This window comes from Camelus bactrianus, chromosome 33 (assembly GCF_048773025.1).
Source record: "Camelus bactrianus isolate YW-2024 breed Bactrian camel chromosome 33, ASM4877302v1, whole genome shotgun sequence".
NCBI lineage: Eukaryota > Metazoa > Chordata > Mammalia > Artiodactyla > Camelidae > Camelus > Camelus bactrianus.
In genome coordinates, this window is record NC_133571.1 from 11064854 (window position 1) to 11084867 (window position 20014).

General features: G+C 42.2%; 1 protein-coding gene across 4 annotated transcripts in view; it reads right to left on the reverse strand.

Annotated features, from left to right (window-relative positions):
- Positions 1-20014, reverse strand: part of CADM1 (cell adhesion molecule 1) — a 315921-nt gene that overhangs the window by 49161 nt on the left and 246746 nt on the right. For all 4 annotated transcript variants that reach the window (XM_074357171.1, XM_074357174.1, XM_074357173.1 and 1 more), the window contains exons 2-5: positions 16494-16640; positions 14760-14912; positions 8203-8340; positions 6010-6168 (exon numbers count right to left, since the gene is read on the reverse strand). In XM_074357171.1, the coding sequence (XP_074213272.1) occupies positions 6010-6168; positions 8203-8340; positions 14760-14912; positions 16494-16640 (597 nt within the window). The remainder of the gene's footprint in view (positions 1-6009; positions 6169-8202; positions 8341-14759; positions 14913-16493; positions 16641-20014) is intronic.

The following is a 20014-nucleotide window of genomic DNA, read 5'->3' on the forward strand; positions in this document are numbered from 1 at the left end:
TAAGAGTGCACATGAGAAGCCTACTTTCACCACATAGTATTCAACGTCCACAGCCACAGAGAGACATCTCTCCCAAATACATTAGGTCAGACAGTGAGACACGGGAAGACAGTCCTAGTTAAGACGCCTCTTATCAAGAAGGCAGGGAAGATGGCAAAGGCCTTCTTCCCCAAGAGTCATGTCAGTCAAGTCTTGCTCACAATGTATCTGGCCCAATGTTAACTCGCTGTTTTTTGAGTATTGGTACTCAGCCTCCTGTCCCCTTTGGCACTGCAAAATGCCTCACCAATGCTCTGTAGAGTTAATAGTGTCAGGAACTGAGACCCACCTCTACTCTGTGTTAACACAAAAAATGATACGTTAAAACGTTAGTTTGATTCAAGGGGTCGCCATGCCTTGATTATTTCTCAAGAGGAATGATAAACCCAGAAATAACTTCCCTGAGACTCAATTTATCACTTTAAAAAAATAAAGGAAAGGGAGAGTGGGAGGAAGAGCACATCCTTTAAAAGAAAAACAAAAAACCAGAGATCACAGAGAAACAGGGCAAATCAGAAAACGCCAGTTATTATGCTTTGAAGAATACAACCTGGGAACAGAACTGATGGGGGAGAGAATGTGATATGGGTGCTGCCATTGGAAACTGTGTCTTATCTTATCTTATCTTCCATTCCAAACAGGAAAGATTTTCCAATTTCCAGGTTTTTCTCCCTTCTTCACTGCAGGGCACCATCGATACCAGACAAACGTTTATTTTGGCACAGATAAAGAATAGATTTTGATCATCTCCTCAATGACCAAATTTCCCCCAATTGAAGGAATGAAAGAAAAAAAAATCAAGCCTTCTGCAGACCCTGGGTGCACAGGAATATGGATTTACAAAACACCTGGCTACACTGAGTCAATAAAACTCATTTTGAAAATGATACCCACGAACACGATGAACTGTCGGATGATAAGCAGAGCAGGGAAGGCATTCAAACGCCCATTTTGAGAGTCTTTGTTTTCATTCTCCCTTTCAAAACTCATCTCTTAATTTTTTTTTTTTCAGATATGCACACACACAAAACCCTCACTGGAGGAGGATTTTTGCAAAACATTTTAAAGGGCGAGGCTGTGATGGGGGAAAGCCAAAGACACACAGCAGTCATTCCAGAGCCTTGGATTCACCTGGGTCCAGAGTAAGGCTTCCCCCTCGCACGGCAATCTGAATTTCATACTGAGGGTCACAGCTTCTCTTTGAATTCCCAGCTCATGTCGCTATGTGTTGCCACCTTGATGCTATTTAGACAGTTTTCTTTTAACGCTCAGACACTGAACTGCTCTCCTTTAAACAGGCTTTTATTTGACAAGAGTGTGTTCGCTCAGATCTGAAGCCCCACTAACCGGGCTACAATTGTATCACGTTCTGCTGTAATCAACCATGTTGTAAATTTCAGCAACGCTCCATCGACATACATTCGAAAGAGTAAAAACCACACAGAAAGAGTTGAGGGTCACACAGCTCAGAACATGAAAAGCAAAACTGTTCTCTGCCTAACATCTAAGGAAAGAGAGCTTTGAATTCCAGCTCACGAGCATAATTATTTTCTGTTTTAAACGTTTAACTGCGTGCTGCCGCCGTATCCTTGCTGAGACCCAGAATGAAAGCTAGAAAACTAAGAGCCCTACTGTATGTTCTTCGTTCCCAGCAACGGTCCTAGGAGAAAACCTTATTAATGAGCTTGCAAACGAGCACCCAACAGGGAAATGTCACAAACAAGAGCGGCTAATGCCCCAGAAAATCAAATAACTGAACACTTGGCTGATTGTGGTGCCTTTCATATTTATAATAAAAAAAAAAGGGAGGGGGGGACATTAATTCACTAATTCTGAGAGGTCAACACCTTGCTGAACAAAACAACTCATTTATTTATGTTCAGAAATCTCCAGATGATAAATTACATTGATGTTAATCACTTCCATGCATACTACACAATTAATATCTGTACTCACCAAAAACTTAAGGATTATTAAAAGTATGACAGCATACACATCTGGCTGATTTTTCACATAATTGGGCACAACAATTTCTCCTGGCACCACAAATAAGTGTCCTACCAAATGAATGCTGCAAAATTTTGTGTTCAATTAATTAGGACTTAAATCCACAAGACAAAAGGGATTCCAAGTTACAGCTCAAGACCTGTCTTCTAGGCAACACGGTAGCACTCTGTCTCGAGGAGAGAGTGCAAAACTTGCCCTCATTTCCCTCCTCCTCCTTCTTGTCATTTTTAAAGTGAGGTGTTTTAATGGCATACAACGTAGGTTTTCATAATTTCACTTCCTTTTTAAAAAATAATATTTCTTAAAAGGACGCAATTTATACAGAACTCAAATCCATTATCTGTCATCTTACCGTGTTCTCAGTCTGATTAATATCCATCTGCCTTCAATGAGGCAGAGAGAGGTTTTCATAAACCTCTGTGTAGCAAAGTGGGCCGGGCTGAGCTAAGTGAAGCACTTACCACCACTGCTACCTATCAGTTGAGATTTGCCCCCAGGGTGGTCTCCTTTACCCAGAGGAGAGTGATTCTTAACCTGAGGTCCACGGACCAGCTCAGGGTTTCCTGGTGATAAACTGATGTTTATCACTGAGTATAAGAAATCTTTCTAGGTGGCAAAGGAAAGGACGTTAAAAAATAATAGTTATATATTGCTTTTTAATGTTTATTAGCTATACTATACATAGCAAATAAAACTCATGATTTTACAGGTGTTTTTACATAGGGCTTGGCTAGGTTAAAGCAGTAAGAGGACTTAAAGAAACATTCTAAATGAGGTAAGAACACAGATGATCTGTGGATTTGGTAAAACTTGTGAAAGTGGAATAGGGAAATTGTGTAGGGTAAATAGACTCCCTAAACTGGAAGGAAAATGTGGTGAATGTTCATCTTTTCCAGTTCCACAGCTGTCAAAGGATTTTTAAAGGGGTCAACGATCTCCAAAAAGTTGAGAACTGCTGACAATTAAAAAATAATGATCTAATGTTACTCCTCACAAGGTTTCCAAAATAATTCACCATCCATGCAGACTGGCTGCTGAATCTCATGCATTCAAGTATCTCTTCTCTTCGCACGGCCATCAAGATATGGTGCTGCTTGTCTATGGAGAGAAGGGTCCTAGGGGAGGAATGGAACTGAACCACCAACACCGCTGGCCGAGGGCTGAGAACGCTCAAGAGACCAGTGACTGAGTGCCTTGGGCGTCTGAGGCACGAGGCTTTTCGTCATCTGTGGCTGCTGGTGTTCAAGGGCAGTAAAACTGGTGGGTAATGAAGTAGAGGATTCCAATTGTGTCTGAAGAAGCTACTTAAGGAATTTCTGGCTGACTCCGCCAATTTTTCAGCAATGGGCTGGAGAAATGGAGGAATGGAGGGTAGTGGGCCATCAGCTGACTTCCTTGAGCACAGAGAGTCTTCTTTAAGATGCCAAACCAGACTCTAAACTCCATTCAGATCAACAGAACTCTCTGTAATCCTTAATCTTCCTTTATGTGAAGACATTTTTCCCCACGTACCTTCCGAGAAATGGTGTTTCAAGGATACAATGTCTGTGTGGCTTACGTTGGGTAAAAGAACAGAGAATCTCCTATTAAAAGGGTGCCATGTAAAAGTAAAAAATGATCCATGGAGGTGTCTTCACTTGAGGAAGGCGTTTAAAGTCACCTTCCTGCAGTTAAGGGCTAGCAGTATGCGTAAGACCGAGGTCAAATGGATTCAGATATGCAGTTTTATCCCTTTTCTTAGAAGGACAAATCTCACTTGAATCTTCAAAAGAAAATGCTTTCTAAAGATCATTAGCAAGTCTTCCAAGGGGTAGGAGGTGTAGTGCTTCAAAGATTTTGCATTTGGGAGTGAGTGCAATTTTGTAGGTGGGTGGGGAAGACACTGGGAAACTAAGAGTTTAGGGGTGGGAACCGGGTGAGTATCTACTCAGGTCTCACAAAGAAGCTGATGTATTATTAAGGCTAATGGGCCCCTACAAGGAAAGTTAATGGATATTAAGTTTGCTTAAATGAATTACATATTAACAAAGTTACAAGAAATCTCCTATCTGCCAATTTAGATAATATCTGATCGTTTCTGTTTTCCCATTATAGGGACATTACACCACAATAGTTCTAGCGATGTGAAAATTATAAGCATGATGCCCATAATGAAGCTACATAATGAAGTAGAGGAAATGAATTAACAAGAAGAACCTGCATTATGTAATGTTAAATTGAGCCAGGCTCACAGCGGAGGCTGGAATGGGATGGTCTCGCAGAAGCAACTTTGTGTAACTTTCCCTTATTTCCTGTTTTGCTCAATTTAAACAGGTGATAAAAACTGTAGTGGGATGGAGAGTGGTCCCCCAAATATACGTCTACTTCCTACCCTCTGACACCCGTGACGGTGGCTTATTTGGAAAAGGGGTCTTTGCAGATGCAATTAAGTTAAGGATATTGAACTGAGACCATTGTGGGTTATCTGGGTGGGCCCTAAGTCCAATGACAAGTGTCCTTACAAGAGACACACAGAAGAAGGCCAGGTCAAGATGGAGACAGATGGGAGTGATGTGGTCGCAAGCCAAGGAACACCCAGAGCCACCAGAAGCCAGAAAAGGCAAGGAAGGATCTTCTCCCTAGAGCTTTTGGAGGGAGCCTGGCCATGCTGACACCTTGATTTCAGACTTCTGCCCTCCAGAATGGCGAGAGAATACATTTCTGTTGTTTTTGAAGCCACTGAGTATGTGGAAATCTGTTACGGCAGCCCTTAAGAAATGAACAGAATTCTTGGAGGGTCATGCTCTTCTTTATCTGATGCCCTGTCATAGCCATCTAACCGAACTCTTGTAACACCTTCACTGTGCACCACACTCAAGTATCACCTGGAATTTTTCAGAGGCCGTGTTATAGAAGCCTTTTGATAAGAAGTGAGAAGCTGGCTACTCAGCCACAACCTTGGTGCAAGAATAACTGTGTGCAAAAACCAGATATTTTTTGCACAAGTAGCAGAACCCAGAGGAGATAAGCAGGGGGGAACATCTTTAGTCTCCAGGGCGCAGGGAGGAGACACTCACCACCACCCAGCTTTTATTGATGGAGCCATCAAGACCGTGGCACTGATACCAAAGAGCCCCACTTTTAAACTCATCGCTTTAATTTAGGCTTAAAGTGGAAGAGAACGTGCAACTTACAACAAAACACTGATGTTCAGTGGGAATAAAATCCCTTCGCTAAAAAAAATTCAGCACTTAACGATAGGGTTAATACAGCTGGGGGGTGGAAATTACCCTAGATTTTGAAGTTGGCATAGAAATGATTACAGTCAATATTCACAAAATTTAATTAATTAAGCCATGCGCTAGAGCAGATTGGAATCATTTTAAAATTTTACATTTGGGTTAAATGTAGTATTTTCAGAATCCTCACTGGCACTAAGATGGCAGTGTTTCAGTAAAATAATCCTTTGATTATTTTTCTACCGAGACAACAAGAGAAAAATTCTATCTAAACTATCTAAAAACATATGTATTCAATAAGTGGCTTCTGAAGTGTTTTTCAAAAACTGCTACTCTGTACCCTCAGGATAAAATACTTGCGGTGATGCTACGGTTTAAGTGTTTGTGTCCCCCCCACAAACTCGTATGTTGAAATCTGAATCCCCAGTGTGATAGGATAAGGCGGTGGGGCCTTTGGGAAATGCCTAGATTGTGAGGGTTTCACCCTCACAAATGGGACTCATGCTCTTACAACAGAGGGTCCAGAGAGCTCTCTGGCCGCTTCCACCGCATGAGGGCACAGGGAGAAGGCGCCAGCCACGAACCAGGAGGAAGAGGGCTCTCGCTGGGACGTGGCCATGCCAGTGCCCTGACCTTGGACTTCCCAGCCTCCAGAACGGCACGCAGTAAGTTTCTGTTGTTTGTAAGCCACCAGCCTGTGGGAGGTTTGCCAGGGCCGCCTGAACGGACTAAGACGGGTACTCACACTGCACTTCCAGGTACCGCTGGGTCTGCAGGTTTCCAGTGACGGCAGGGTGCTCCACCTGGCAGATCACCGGGACCCCGTCATCCTCCTTGTGCACCTTTAGCATCAGCTGACTAGTCACAGTGTACATGTCTGACCACTCCTCCACCTCCGATTTGCCTGGCGGGTACCAAGAAACCAGAGTTGAGTGAATTTCCGTCTCTCTGTTTGTATATCCTCCTCCTTCCCCCAGTAGTACTATTTTAGCAAACACAGTGGGAGTCACTGGGATAAGGGTACTGTGTGGGCAGATAACTGATAAAATGAAAATTTCCTACTTTTCAGCCTGGCAGGATAGTATCTAAGATAAAATCAGCTGCATATATTATATACTATTTTTATTGACATATGTTACATAATGTTTCTTCTGTCTTAAAACTGCCCACAAAAAAGGCAGCTGGAAGTTGACCCATTTTGACATCTGACTGCTCAAGGCGTTCAGGAGGAGGGAAGAGAACTCAAGACTTTTTTCCCCCTACAACCATCTGAACTTAACACATCTACGCTGTGACGCGGTTTAAAAATTCCAGGACAGCATCCAAACCCCTTCAGTCATTCAATCGGGAGTAAAGATACAAACAACCCTCTTTGCCCACCCCCATCAGCAACAATGAAGAGGGAAAGTAACTAAACAGATTTACATAATTGAAATTGTAATTGAAATGTTCAAACTCAGAGACTTTGGGAAGAGCACAGAAAGTGCAGTGGCAGTGGAGAGAGCAGAGTAAGATATAGGCTTCAGGCCAGAAGGGAGCCACATCCAAGAACACCCAGAGAGGGAGGGAGGAGGCTTCCGGATGGGATGAATAGGCCGAGGAGGCCCCTTTCCCGAACTCAGCACTCCCCGGGACATGACGCACCATTAACTTTCTTTTAATGTTTTGTACTTATCGGTACACATTTAATGGCTCAATTCACTTAGACAGAAAAGCAGAGGGGAAATGAGAAACTCCTTCCTTCCAAAACCATACCTAGGAAATAGGAGATGAAAACAGAGCAAGCTTTTTGAAACTTAAGCTGTTATATATAGATTTCTCTGTTTCCAAGTATAGATTTTTATATCCTCTTTCTAAAAGGACTTCTTCCTTTCTTCCTGGCACTCTTTATTTATTTAACAAGCAACTGCAGAGCACTTACCTTGGCCCAGACACTAGCTCCATGCTTTATAGATATTCCTGCATTTCACCTTTATAAGAATCACATAAGGTATGGAAATACAAATATCCCCATTATAGAGAAAACTGAGGCACACAGCTAGCATTTTCTGTCCAAAGACCAGAGGAGTTCAGCCCCTGAGTCCTTTGTACTGGGTACAACTTGCAAGGCAACCTTTTGCAAAGAAAGGAATCAGAATGCTGACCTGCCTGAGAAACTGACAAGAAATGGTCAACTAGGGGGTAGGCTGGATCCCTCAGGCCATGCAGAGGCTCAGGGGGCAGGTGTCTGAGGATCCAGGAATCAAGTCTGGAGGCCCAGTGCCGAGGGAGAGGCGATGGGATGGGGGCAGGGTTACAGGAGCTGCCCGCACTGCCACCAGGGAATCAGAAGCTTTGCAAAATAACAGGCTGGTGACACGCTCATAAATTTTGCAAGAAGGGTGGTGCCTGCAAACTCACAATTAAGATAAATTCTTAGTCTGCTTAGTGCAACCACTCTCGCAGGAAAAGCACGCTGTCAAAACAGCTGAGAGTCCCACAGATGTTTGGATGACTCTGTAGTCACCATTCACTGTTTATTTTTTTCAGTGCATAATGTGAGAATTTGGGGTCCTGACCCACCCTGGGTCACAGGGTAAAAGCAAGGAGAGCTAAAGGTACGGACGTGGCCAGCCTGAGCTCAGGGGACACCTCGGTGGGTCTAACTGGTCTAGAGAGTTCTAGTTTACAGGCCTGGTTCTTTCTAAGCCTCTGAACAAACCTCTAGCAACACACTGCACCATGAACCCTCAAACAACAGAAGCTGGATATGAATTAGAACAATAAACTGCTGCTATGCTTTGGCCTCAGATGCATTTAGTAACTGATTACGAACTACATCTAAATGAGTATTTTTGGTTGGGGGCATATCTTGCATCAACCTTTGCATTCCGGAAAGGTATACTCTTGCGGGGATTAAGTGCCGACTGGCTACAGTGCAGGGCAACTCGCATCTTACCTTTTAGCTCCTTGTTCCCTTTGAACCACCTGATGGTCGTGGCTGGCTTGCTGGCCATGGCGGTACAGTTGACCTCAATCTCCTCACCTTCCACCGCCGTGTCTTTCTGGATATCGATCATCAGATTACGTGGTGGGACTGCAAATTAAACATGTGTGCATTTTAAACACAGAGTATACTTCTGGACATAATTCTTCTATTCATTAGAAATGAGGACCATTGCTGTCAAAAAGAGAGAAAAATAATATACATGCTTGGTGGGAATTTAAAACAAACTGCCACTGGAGGGAACAAAGAAGACATAGAAAGTCATCATCAAATAAAGCGAGTTATGCAAACTCACTTAATCTAGAATTTCTCTCCTAAAGTTATCTGATAAAACGACCAGTCTCCCACTCCCAAGATATCAGTGACCAAGTCATAACAATACAGATACTAGACAACTTATGAATCAGTCATTAGGAAATTGACCAGGAAGCAGATATAAAAGTCAGAGGAGTACACACTGTGGAAATTACCATCCTTATCTGGAAACTTCTGAAAAGAATATTTCTCCTTGAACTCAACCCTTGGATTTCAATTTTCAGAGTCAACCAGCAAAGATCAAAACCGTGGAGTCCCGTGAAAGAATTACTCACCATAAACACACATGGAAAACCTGTGCCACGGAGCCAGTTCCACTCACTTAAAAATATTCAGAGACCCAGGATACGATCAGGACCTCCAATTTTAAAGTCATACAATCCTTTAGACACGAAGATGCAGTAATACAGGAAATGCCAGTTAACTTGCAATGATTCTACATATTCTCAGCTCCAAAGCTCCAGATTTTGGAAACCAAAGGTGAGAAAGGCTATTAAGTGCTTGTAAGTAGATGGATACCTCAGAATTAACACCTCCCTTCTCTCGGCATATTCAACACAGATGTCAACACAGATGTTGAATATGTCAACACACATATACAACACAGATGTCATAAAATGGTTAGAATATAATATTTTGGGGCTAAAATGCTGAACATCCCATCAAGAGTGTGTAGGATGACGGTGGTGATGAAGAGAGTGTGTTATCTGCTCTGAAGCCAAGATGGCAGTGAAACTTCACAGAAGGTGCAACCTTACCTTGAGAATGAGCTTCTTGAAATAAAAATCAGTGAGAATACTGAATTTGGTAGACGGAATCTAAGAAAATGTGCCCTGACCACCGTGAATAAGCAGAGACGGTTCTAAGACTTATGATTAATAAGTTTCTCAATGCAGAAGAGAAACAAGAAATTAAATATGTATAAACATGCCATCCTGATGATCAAGTTGAATAATAAATCTCTGATGCAGCTTCAATAAATTATGGGATTAAACCATGTATTTGGGATTTCCAACTGTTCCAGTCCAATGTGAAAATTCTGCCCACAGGAAGACTTTTACACTGAATTGAAGCAGTTGAGAATTCCTATAGAGAATGATGGAAAAGGAAAAGGGGAACGATTTGTGTGTATGTTTCTCAGCAAGATAGTTGGGGGGCTGGGGAGGGGGGTATAACCATTAGAGTGAGAGCAGGCTTTTTCTTTGCTCCTCACGTAACAGGAAACTAACACAGTTGCTCAACTGGACACGTTACTAAAGTGATATGGCCCCGATGAGTCGTTAAACGTGGCCAAGAACTACCCCAGTTTACATTTTAAGAAAAAAGTTAGCATAAAGAGAGACAGTCTAATATTCAGTTTGGAGCTGCACATCTGCCAGTGTCTATAAGACACAGAAAGGCGGGGACAAAAGAGCATGGGGAGACTTCAGTTAGCTATTTCCTCAACACAGTTTATCCTTGGTAGATGACAGTCGGGTCGGTTACAGATGTCCCTTACACGGACCTAGGGAGTTAACAGGGAATACAGAGACTAGACGCCTGGGACCAACAAAGACTACCAAATTCTGAGTGCGGTGTACTAGGAACATTGAAAAAATCCCATCATTAGCGCAAATGTCAGAAGAAAAGACTGTTCAAGCTGGAAGAAAATAAGATCTTGGTGAGCCGTGAGGAACAGAATACAAGGCTTGGGTAAAAAGGGAAACGACTGTGGAGGAAAAGAGCTAGGAACGTCCCCCCAGCAAATGTAGGAATGGAAGTCAAACAACATTTATTCTTTTCAAGGTCCAGGCAAAAATAAAAACAGCGTGATGAAAATAATTCCTGGTGTTGACACAGGCAGTGATTTTCAGTGGGAAATGTAACTGAGTACTGTAATTGATGGGACACGACTCAATTTAAGGAAACTCAAACTGAGTAGGGGATACTCCCGGAAGGTGGCTCTCTTAGGATGAGACAGAAAGAGGACGGGTTGCTGAAGGTGCTGTAACATACTAAGCTCTCTTCCCTGGAAGACACCACCAAATGGAACAGATCAGCTCCCGGCAGGCGTGGATAACTTCGGGAGAAACACCTTGATGGTCATTCTGCCGTAATCTGGGAACGTTCCTGATGGGAACAGATCCAGGAGTTGTTAAAAGGTTTCGGCAAATGTCAACTGTCGAGTCTCACTGGCATGAAGGCTCAAAAACCAGTCTTTGTCAGCTATTTGTTTTGTGTTCCTGGGTATCTCTCCTTCATCCTCTCCTCCTTCATGTGGAGCCTGAAGACACCTGAGCGCTCTCTCTCCTCCTCACAGGCTCCTTCCAACCACCACGAGCTAGCCATCCTCTGTGGAGTTTCTGAGGGGAGGAAGTATTCATTCTCTCCATGAGATGAGGATGGTCGTAAGAATGATGCTGTGTTCTTTCCACGTCATTGGTAATGGCTGCTGCTTCAAAGTCAGGCAGTGGCAAGGAGTAGGTATAAATTAGGCCAGGGGAAAATTTCAATATCTCTTAGATTTTGTTTGGGGGCTGAGAGCATGACTGGCAGCAAAGATGTCTTTATCTGGATTACCTACCGTTTGGTATTACCCATGTCAATATCTCCTCTACTGCAGCGGGTAGACCCCACCGGTCCCTAACCCTTCCTAGTGACCCCTGTGCCCATGCTGGCTCCTCTGAAGAACTGACATCACCTTTAACTTGACAGCTAAGGCAAACATGTGCAAAATGTCAAAAGTGTTGGAAAACACGACCAGTGTAGAAAACTAAAGGACTTTTTGATTGTTGAGAAGAGCATGCTGAGAAATAGTTGAATGATTCTCTTCCAAGCCCATAAACAGTTTTCTCAAGATTGTGGGCAGTGTTTCTGATCTCTACTAAGATTAGAAGAAGAAACAGTCATGTCTAGTAGGAGTTGTTTGGTTTACAAGTATAAAATAAAATCAGATAATGTGAGTCATAATGGTTTATTGATATCAGTCATAAAGTTGACGTCTCTCAGATTTTTTTTTAAGCGAGAAAGCTTTGGAAAATGTAAATGAGGTGATCTAAGTCTGTCTTTCTGAAAAGGGGATTGGAGAAGAAAATCTTAAAGTTTCTTTTGGTCTATTAATTCTCCCATTTTCCCTTTAACTTCATAATGTCTACTTGACTACGAAAGAGGTTAGTAAAATACAAAAATCCTTTTATAAGAAAAATGAATTAAAACTGCTACTAACCAGAGAATACACTTACACATGGTCCACTACACAGACACATTTACTAAAAACTGCCTGAAGCCATTAATGAAAATAACCAAAGATGTATCTAAGGAGGTGCATATAGATAAAAGCCTGAATGAAAATCCCATAGAGGAAAATGCTAGAAAATAGCAAAGAAATGTCAAGGTTCTTCTTCGCGAACCTCAAATCTGTAAGAGTGCTAATTATAAACATTACGCCTACAACATTAAAAAAAAAATCCACAATATCAAGATGAATCACATTAATTACAACAAAAGAGGAGTCTTAAAGCTGATCAGTATGTGAAATCTCACTCTAAGACCCTTTAAAATAATTAGGTTCTCCTGTTCTTGGAATCTTAAGAGTGAACACTAATCTTGGAAGGACAGGGCTGTAATAATATTAGCTACTATTATCAGTAACTATATTAATCTTAAAGCAGTGTATTCTCTCTTGTTCCTCTCTGCTCATGAATAGCAGTGTAAAGAGAGTCCTCCACTCCGATCTGAAGAAACAAACTCATCACAAGTGGAGGGAGTGAATGAATACCCCAAAGGCACCCAGAGGCAAGCAAAATATCACAGGAGAGTTTCCAGTTTTCACATGGAAAAGGTAATAAACATAATCGTAACTAGCAGACACCCAGCTCTGTGTCTTATAATGATGCTGAAATTTTTGCTGAACACTTCGCACAGCTAATAGAGGCACATGCACTGAAATGAGCATCTTCAACCTACCAAGAAGTTTGGCAGCTGTGTACGTACATATGGAGTCCTTTTCAGAGAACTCGAGAAAGCAATGAAGATGATGCTCATAGATCATTCTTCAGTCATTAGAATATCTGAAAACTCTAAACCTTAGAAGGAAGGGCTGAATATATGAGTATCAGTGAAAATTGTCAGATTTGGGAAGATGAAAGACTTAAGCACTGATGACAACAATTTTACTCCATCAAGGGATCCTAGAATACATTCAATGGAAGGAATATTAAATGAATGCATAATATCTGCAAAAGAGCATCTCTAGTATTACTTTCAAGTATATTTAAGTTAATGCTTCTACGTAATACAAGCAGGGAACCTGTTACTTGCAGAATAATCAAACTTCCAAAAGGATTTCAGGCAAATACCTCTCAGAAGTCTAGTGCTGGGTGTATTCAGCCAAACTGGCCCAATCTCGTGGGTCTGAGAGCAAACGTACCAAATACCGAAAACGGACAGGCAGTAACTGCTTGCCAAAGGCCAGATATATTCCTGAAAACAAAAGATGTGCACCTTCGGGGAGGAAATCTTGAAACAGCAGCATTCAGGATTTTATTGAAATCAACCTAGATGAGAAGATGCAGAGGTTATGAGACAGAACAGTAAGGTCTGTCCTGAAGTCTAAGTTTCTTGATTCTCACTGTGTGCTTTGTAACCTGGGCAAGATGGCTAAGCTCTGTCATTATCATCTCTTTCTTTGAAATAAAGATATTCATATTTAAAGGGACATGTAGCGAAACATTCTGAAAATTCAAAATGGCGTAAGTACAGTCCATCTCATTGCCATCACTTTTGGGGACATGCCATATACAGCGGTGGGTCAATGGGAAGATGGCCAATTTGAAGTGTATGCAGCTAATGAATGACTTATTCTAACGGACAAACAGCATTTTCAAAAACTTATACAGAAAAATTCTGGTTCATCTGCCAAATACCAAACTAGTTACCCCACCAAAACCTTCCACGCTTACTATTTCTGTGGGTCTAATATGGATCAAAGCCGCAATCAGAAATAAACATGCACACAGCATTAAACACAGACCACAGCCAAGGCAGCAGCATGGCCGGACATGAAACATGACTTTCAAAAATCAGTATTCCTTTTATCAATAACACCTATGTAAGCATTAGGGGTATGTTTTAGTTTAACAAATTAAAAAAAAAAAGCTCCCTATTACAGATGTGTTTAAGTAACGTAATGAGGCAGCAGTTCAATGTGTATATCCATAAATACATACATGTTCACATGCATCAAGCAAAAACGTCCTTCATGTCTGTCTATCCCCTTAATCTTCACATCATAACACTGAAAAGCTGCAGTCTGCTGCCTCAAATAGACTTTGACTCATCATCTTCCCGAAGGTGTAAATCAGCACTCCTGCCTCACTCTGTAGTATACACGTCCTTGAAAACTCAGTTTCAAAAACCCAAGTCTGTTGGTGTATGTGTTTATCTAAAAGGTGACTAATTCAGACCACCTTCAACACAGGAATATCTGCTGACGACAGCGAAATAAACACACCGGAACCCAGTGACTGGGATTTCGCTGCAAGTCACCATCTGGTCATCATAAATGAAGACACTCCACCCACGAGAGGCGCACCCAGCAGCCTGTCAACTGTCCTTGCTTCATATCAGCCTTGTCACCCTAGAAGTGCCTAACTCTTTTACGTCCAACAGTTGCAATTTGTGGCCAAGTGTGTGTTCACGGGGTATGATTTTTACAGCGTAATCTTGAGTACGAGCAATAAACAAGGCAGGAAGTCAAGCCGAAGAAAAGAAGATCAACAATATTAAACGAGATTTAACTCAGAAGGAAAAATCATTAAGCGGATTTCCAAACAGAGCTCTGCCTCGGGGTGCAGATGTGGTAGCCTGTCTCCCCCTCTCCTGCACGGGAAGGAAAAAAAAAAAACTCCTGGGAGTTAGAAGCAATGACATTTCATGTGGTGAGTGATTCATTTGAGGGCTCTAAATTCTCTTGATCTTTGCTTCTGAAGCTTGAGGGTTGAAACCCAAGAGCAGGTGGAATCTATAAAGACAGCTGATTGCCATTCCTTAGAGTGTTTGGCAAAATAGGCTATTTTTAAAATTCAGCAAGATGGGCGGTGATTCTTCCTAAAACAGTAAAATTTCCCATTAACCTTTTCCTTGCTGCTGGAAGCCATCTGGCAGTCGGTGCCATCTCACTCGCTTCCCAGGATAAGCCCCGAAGCATTTCTTACCCAGGACTGTGATTGTGGTGTAGCTTTCCTGTGGGGGGTCGGTGTAGAGCTGGCAAAAGTATCTTCCTTCATCAGAAATTGAGACATTTGTCAACGACACTTTGAGTTCACTGCTCGAAAAATTCAGCAGCTGGAACCTGCTGTCCTTCAAAGCTGGGAAACAAAGCACAAAGTTAGTGATGGTGAGAGAGATGACCGGCAGTCTGTGTTCCTTCCCGAGGGGGAGGAAAGAGCCAAGTGACTAGAAAGGCAGCTACAGAGTAGACACATCGATTTAAGTCTTTCTGCACCTGTTGGGCACTCCTTTGTATTTCCTGAATTCCTATTTAGGGCTTCTGCAAAACTGCGTGTAGACACATATGCCTGCCCCCAAAGGAAACTCACACACGTGGATGCGTATGTACTACACACACACACACACACAGCCCTGCTGTCAGTTTTGAGCATTGAGCACTTATTCATGAATTGTTTTGAGTCAGGCAGAATGAAAACAGGAGCAAAGGGCAGACCACGAGACCCCCTGAGGCTCCGCAAACTGGAAGAGTAGAATCTTTAGGATTTTAAATTGTCTCTAAAAATCTGAGGTCTTAAAAGAAATAGAGGTCCTAATATTATGAGAGAAAATAAACAAACAAACAAAAATCATTATCAGGAATTGCAAAAGCAAAATGATAATCATTGGGGGAAAAAAAACAAAAAAATCTTCATGACAAAATCATCCAGTTTAATTTGGATGCATCTTTGTGTTTCTTATGATTTGCAATGGAGATGCCAAAAGTCCATGACCTGGGGCGCACAGAGGCCTGAGACCTGGCCTGTGGTTTTCCAACTACCTTCAGCCTCGTGGTATGAAACAGATTCAGCCTAAAGTAGGAAGCCAGAGTCATCACAAAAGCAATGTATGTCGGCTTTTTATCGATTTCTAATATTCACTTTTAAAGCCCTTATATTAATTTGGCAAAGGCTGGATGAGTACATACTAATGATAAAAATTTGCTCTAAGGGTAAGAAGTTGGCTTCTCTCCTTTTCCCCTCTTTTATCCTCTTAAATGTTCCTTAGGTCTATCGACTCTTTCCGCAGGTCATGGATGTTCTGAGGTGCTGGGGAGAATGGAGACCAGGCAGGAAGGGACAGGCCCGACACTCGCTTCGGTTAAGCACCAATGCTCTCAAAGAGTAGTTTTTTGAAAGACATGCTTCTTGTTCTTACCAAGCCTTGACACCCATCTGAACCACTTCTATGACATACAATTAAGTTTCCATTATTGGTTTTTGTGATATTACGTTTAGAAGGATTTTAGCACATGGACACCCCCATCTACCGCAGGCTATGTTGGCAGGAGATTTGGTTTGGGGAGAATCTTTATAGGCACAGATTACCTTGGAGACTTCAATCTTCAAACCAAACAGATTACCTTTCAGAACGCTGTATTTGCCTTGCTTTACCCTATTTGAGTTGCTTGTGTCGGCTACGTATTTGGGACTCAATTGCAATTCACCTTGAATTACTACAATCAATGCCTATTGCAAAGTAAGACTGCCTTACTTTTAAGAAGGACCATTCAAGGTTTCTATTAGGTAGGAAGATGATGACTGCATGTCTCTTCTTCCCTCTGAAGAACTGATTAAACTTTAAGCATCTAATGTTAAATTAGGGGGGAAAAAAGGAGGCCTTGGTAATCTCTTTATCAAGACAACATGTAGGAAAAAAATACTATAGAGATGGAAACTTACGCCTGAAGTCCCTGAAATAAATGGTCTGCCTGTTGGGATTCAGTAGTTGAATAACGGAGTCGTCACTCTTATTGACTTGGCAGCTGATGGTTGCAACTTCTCCCTCGATCACTGTCACGTCTTTCGTAAACAAATTCTGTCCATCACCTTAAAAAAAGGAGAAAAAAATTCCCATCAATTAAAATTTGGTTAGTAGGACCAATTAAAATGGGAAACAAGAAGTGAATCAGAAAACAGACATCAGTAGTAACATTCAGAAAGGCTGACACGTGTGCCTTTCTCCGCGGTCCACAAAATGAGTCTATTACTCTGAGCCAGAGATCTAGGGGCAAAACACAACTATGTCTGGAGACGGTGTGCTCTCAGAAGATGGGATGCCTGAGTTCCGGCCCAGGCTCCAGTGTTTTTCCTAGCTGATCAGTATGCTGGATAGGTGTGGGGAGGTCGGAGCATGGGTGGTCCTGAGGAAATGCAGCTCTCACAGAGGGAACAGGGGAAGTACACACCCAGTCTAGCCCTCCTTATCCATGGGTTCTGCATCCCCAGATTCAGCCAACCGTAGATAGGAAAAAAAAAAATTTAGGAAGTTCTCAAAAGCAAAGCTTGGATTTGCACATGCCAGAAACTATATACACAGCATTTACGTTGTATTTACAACTATTTATATTACATTTACATTGTTAGTATTGTAAGTAATCTAGAGATGATTTAAAGATACACTTTACATTAGGGACTTGAGCATCCTCAGATTCTTGGTGTCTGCAGGGGTCCTGGAACCACTCCCCTGCAGACACCAAAGGATGACTGTACTCAACCTCACCGCACATGCCCTTGAATGCCCAGCTATTTATTGTGTAGGGGTGGGGACCTGCCTGACCAAGACTCCCTGGAATCTCAATAGAATCCTGGGAAGGCTTACAGTTCAGTTTGTCACTCTGCTCTCAGGACCAACAACCAAAGCCCCAGGCAGCCCTGAACCACACCCCTTCTATAGACTACTCCCTCCTGTCATTTAGAAAATCTCTTACAGAACTTGTCAAAAAGTCTAGTCTTTCAGATCCACTGAGAGAAGGCTTATCTCCAGATCTGCTCCATTTTGTTGCCTCTAAGATAAGTGACAGCAGCCAGGGCCCCTCATCAAGGTCCTAAATGATCCACAGCACAGGTAGGAGGAGAGGAGACTTCAATTTCAAAAGCAAAAGATGAAGCAACTGCTGACAGTCCAGCTCTGCACCCAGCACAGCATGCGACGGAGGAGTACACAGCGTTGTCCTAGCCTTTAAGGAGCTGTCATATTGGTAATAACTGATTCCTAATCCCCAATTAGAGAACAGAAAGTACAGAAAAAAAAAAAGGTATAATGGTCCATCAGGAAGGGGGAAAAGAGAGATTGCTTTTTAGCTGATCTCAGGTAAAGTGTCTGAGAACAGGGCCTCATTTGCAAAATGGGGATGGTAATTACAAACTATCTCACAGAGCTGTTGGGAGGATTAAGGAAGACAATAAATATAAAGCATTGAGTACTGTGCCTAGCTTCTCATAAAGCTGACTAAGTGGCTGTTGCTATAATCATCACCCCCATCGCTTCTCTAGACGTCAAATCCAAACTAAGCAACCACACGTGTTGGGAGCAGGGTGGGTAGCAGAACCAAGGCTCAGGGTCTCTGCTCTCAAGGAGCTCTCTGTGCAATTATGTATCAACTCAGGGTGGCTTACTCACTCTCTAAAAAAAAAACTTTGTCACATGAAGAAACAAAGGTCAAAGATAAATACTATTCTAAAAAAAAAAAAAAAAAAGAGAGACAGCATAAATAGAGATGTAATTAGAGTAAATGGAGGATTTCCACCTGCTATCATATTTCTGCTGAAGGATCCTTTTTTGGCAGGACATAGTGGGGAAGTGTGAGAAGGGGCGTCTAACATGGCTTTAAGCCAAATCCACCTAGAAATAGACCAGCCTCTGGCAGAGGATTAGAAAAGAGGAAGCTGAAGGGATAAGGAAAAAAAAGAATTATTAGAGCCACAGATAAATAAAACTCCTTGATGTCTGAGGAGCAAACCAAAATGAAACCCAACCCGGAGACCCGTGGTCCAGGGAACTGGCCCGGGTGTGGGAATGAGGCCCACAGGGCTTGTCGTGAGTGAAAGGGTAGATTTCCCCTGGTTTGATTCGGCAGTGAGAGCTTAGTGGGCCGAACAGCGTCACAGAATGACAACAAAGAGAAAGAGTGATCAGAGGAAAGGAAGGGATGCTTGCGTTTCCTTCCGTGGATTACTGTGACAAACACCGAAGTCAGAACCTGGCTGGAGGGAGCAGTTTATTCCCAGATCTGAGACTAGGAGAAGGAAGAGGGAATTCCTGCCAACCAAGAAAGCTTTTCCGGGTGCTTTTGCTGGCCCTGGCCAAAGTCTGCATAGAAAGGACAATCACCCTATTCCCTCAGGGTAACCGCATCTAGTCAGAAAATTAAGGAAAAACTAAACTGCATGATTCAAATGCTAGGCTGTCTCAAGTCACGGGACTTGCCTTGAGGAGACTGGAATACCAAGCATGGCCTATTATATTGTGGAGATTTCTTCTATCTGAAGGAAGCTGATTAGCGACACAAATAAGAATCTTCAGTTATAAAAGGAACATATGGAAAGGCTGCCTGGTGAAAGGCCTTAATCCAAGGCCTTACAGGTCCTGACTACCATCTCGCAGCTCCCAGAACTTAAAACCAGCTGCAATTCAATTACGCTCTAACAGAGTAGTTTCTGTGGAAATAACTAGCCACTCTAATTACAGCCTTGACTCAGAATCCTAGTATATTCTGTCTATATTCGTATTAAGGCTATAAAACATTTGCAAAGGAGGTGGGAGCAGAGGACTTGACCGTGACTTTGTGTTTTAAGCGAGGAAGGTAAGACAGAACCAGACGGGTTTCTGTTGTTGTTGGTTCATTTATTAAAATGTCTAAACATTCTGATTTACTACTTATAATTAAGTAATACAAGATCAGATCACTTTAAGGTGTCATTATTGAATAGATCTTTCAGGTAAAATTTTTGCCGTCTGCAAATCTGCGCCCTGCTGTGCTCTGGCACCTAGCAGAGATTTGCTCTGCAAATCCACGGTGCTATCATCATTATTACTGTATTATTTTTTGAAATTGCTAAGGCCACCAGTGTCTTAGAAAATGAAAATTCCTAGCTATGCTAACATGGTTATAATACTAATGCTAAAAAATTATAAGTGCTGAAAGATATCAAAGTGCCTTGGCTGATGCTAGTGGCCCAAGGATGTCACCGTGTAAAAACCATCAATAAATTATATGGGTCAGCTGGACAGCAGTTCTATTAAACAGAGCTCCATACTTCGAGCATCATAAGATGGATGCAGTGGAATAATAATGACCTATTTATTTGAGGCAAAGGAAGTGAATGACAGTGATGAAAATATGGTATGTATGTCAGTACTCTTAACTGCCTGAAGCCTTTCTGTAAAAATAATTTCTGCTCACATCCTCAAATATTTCTTC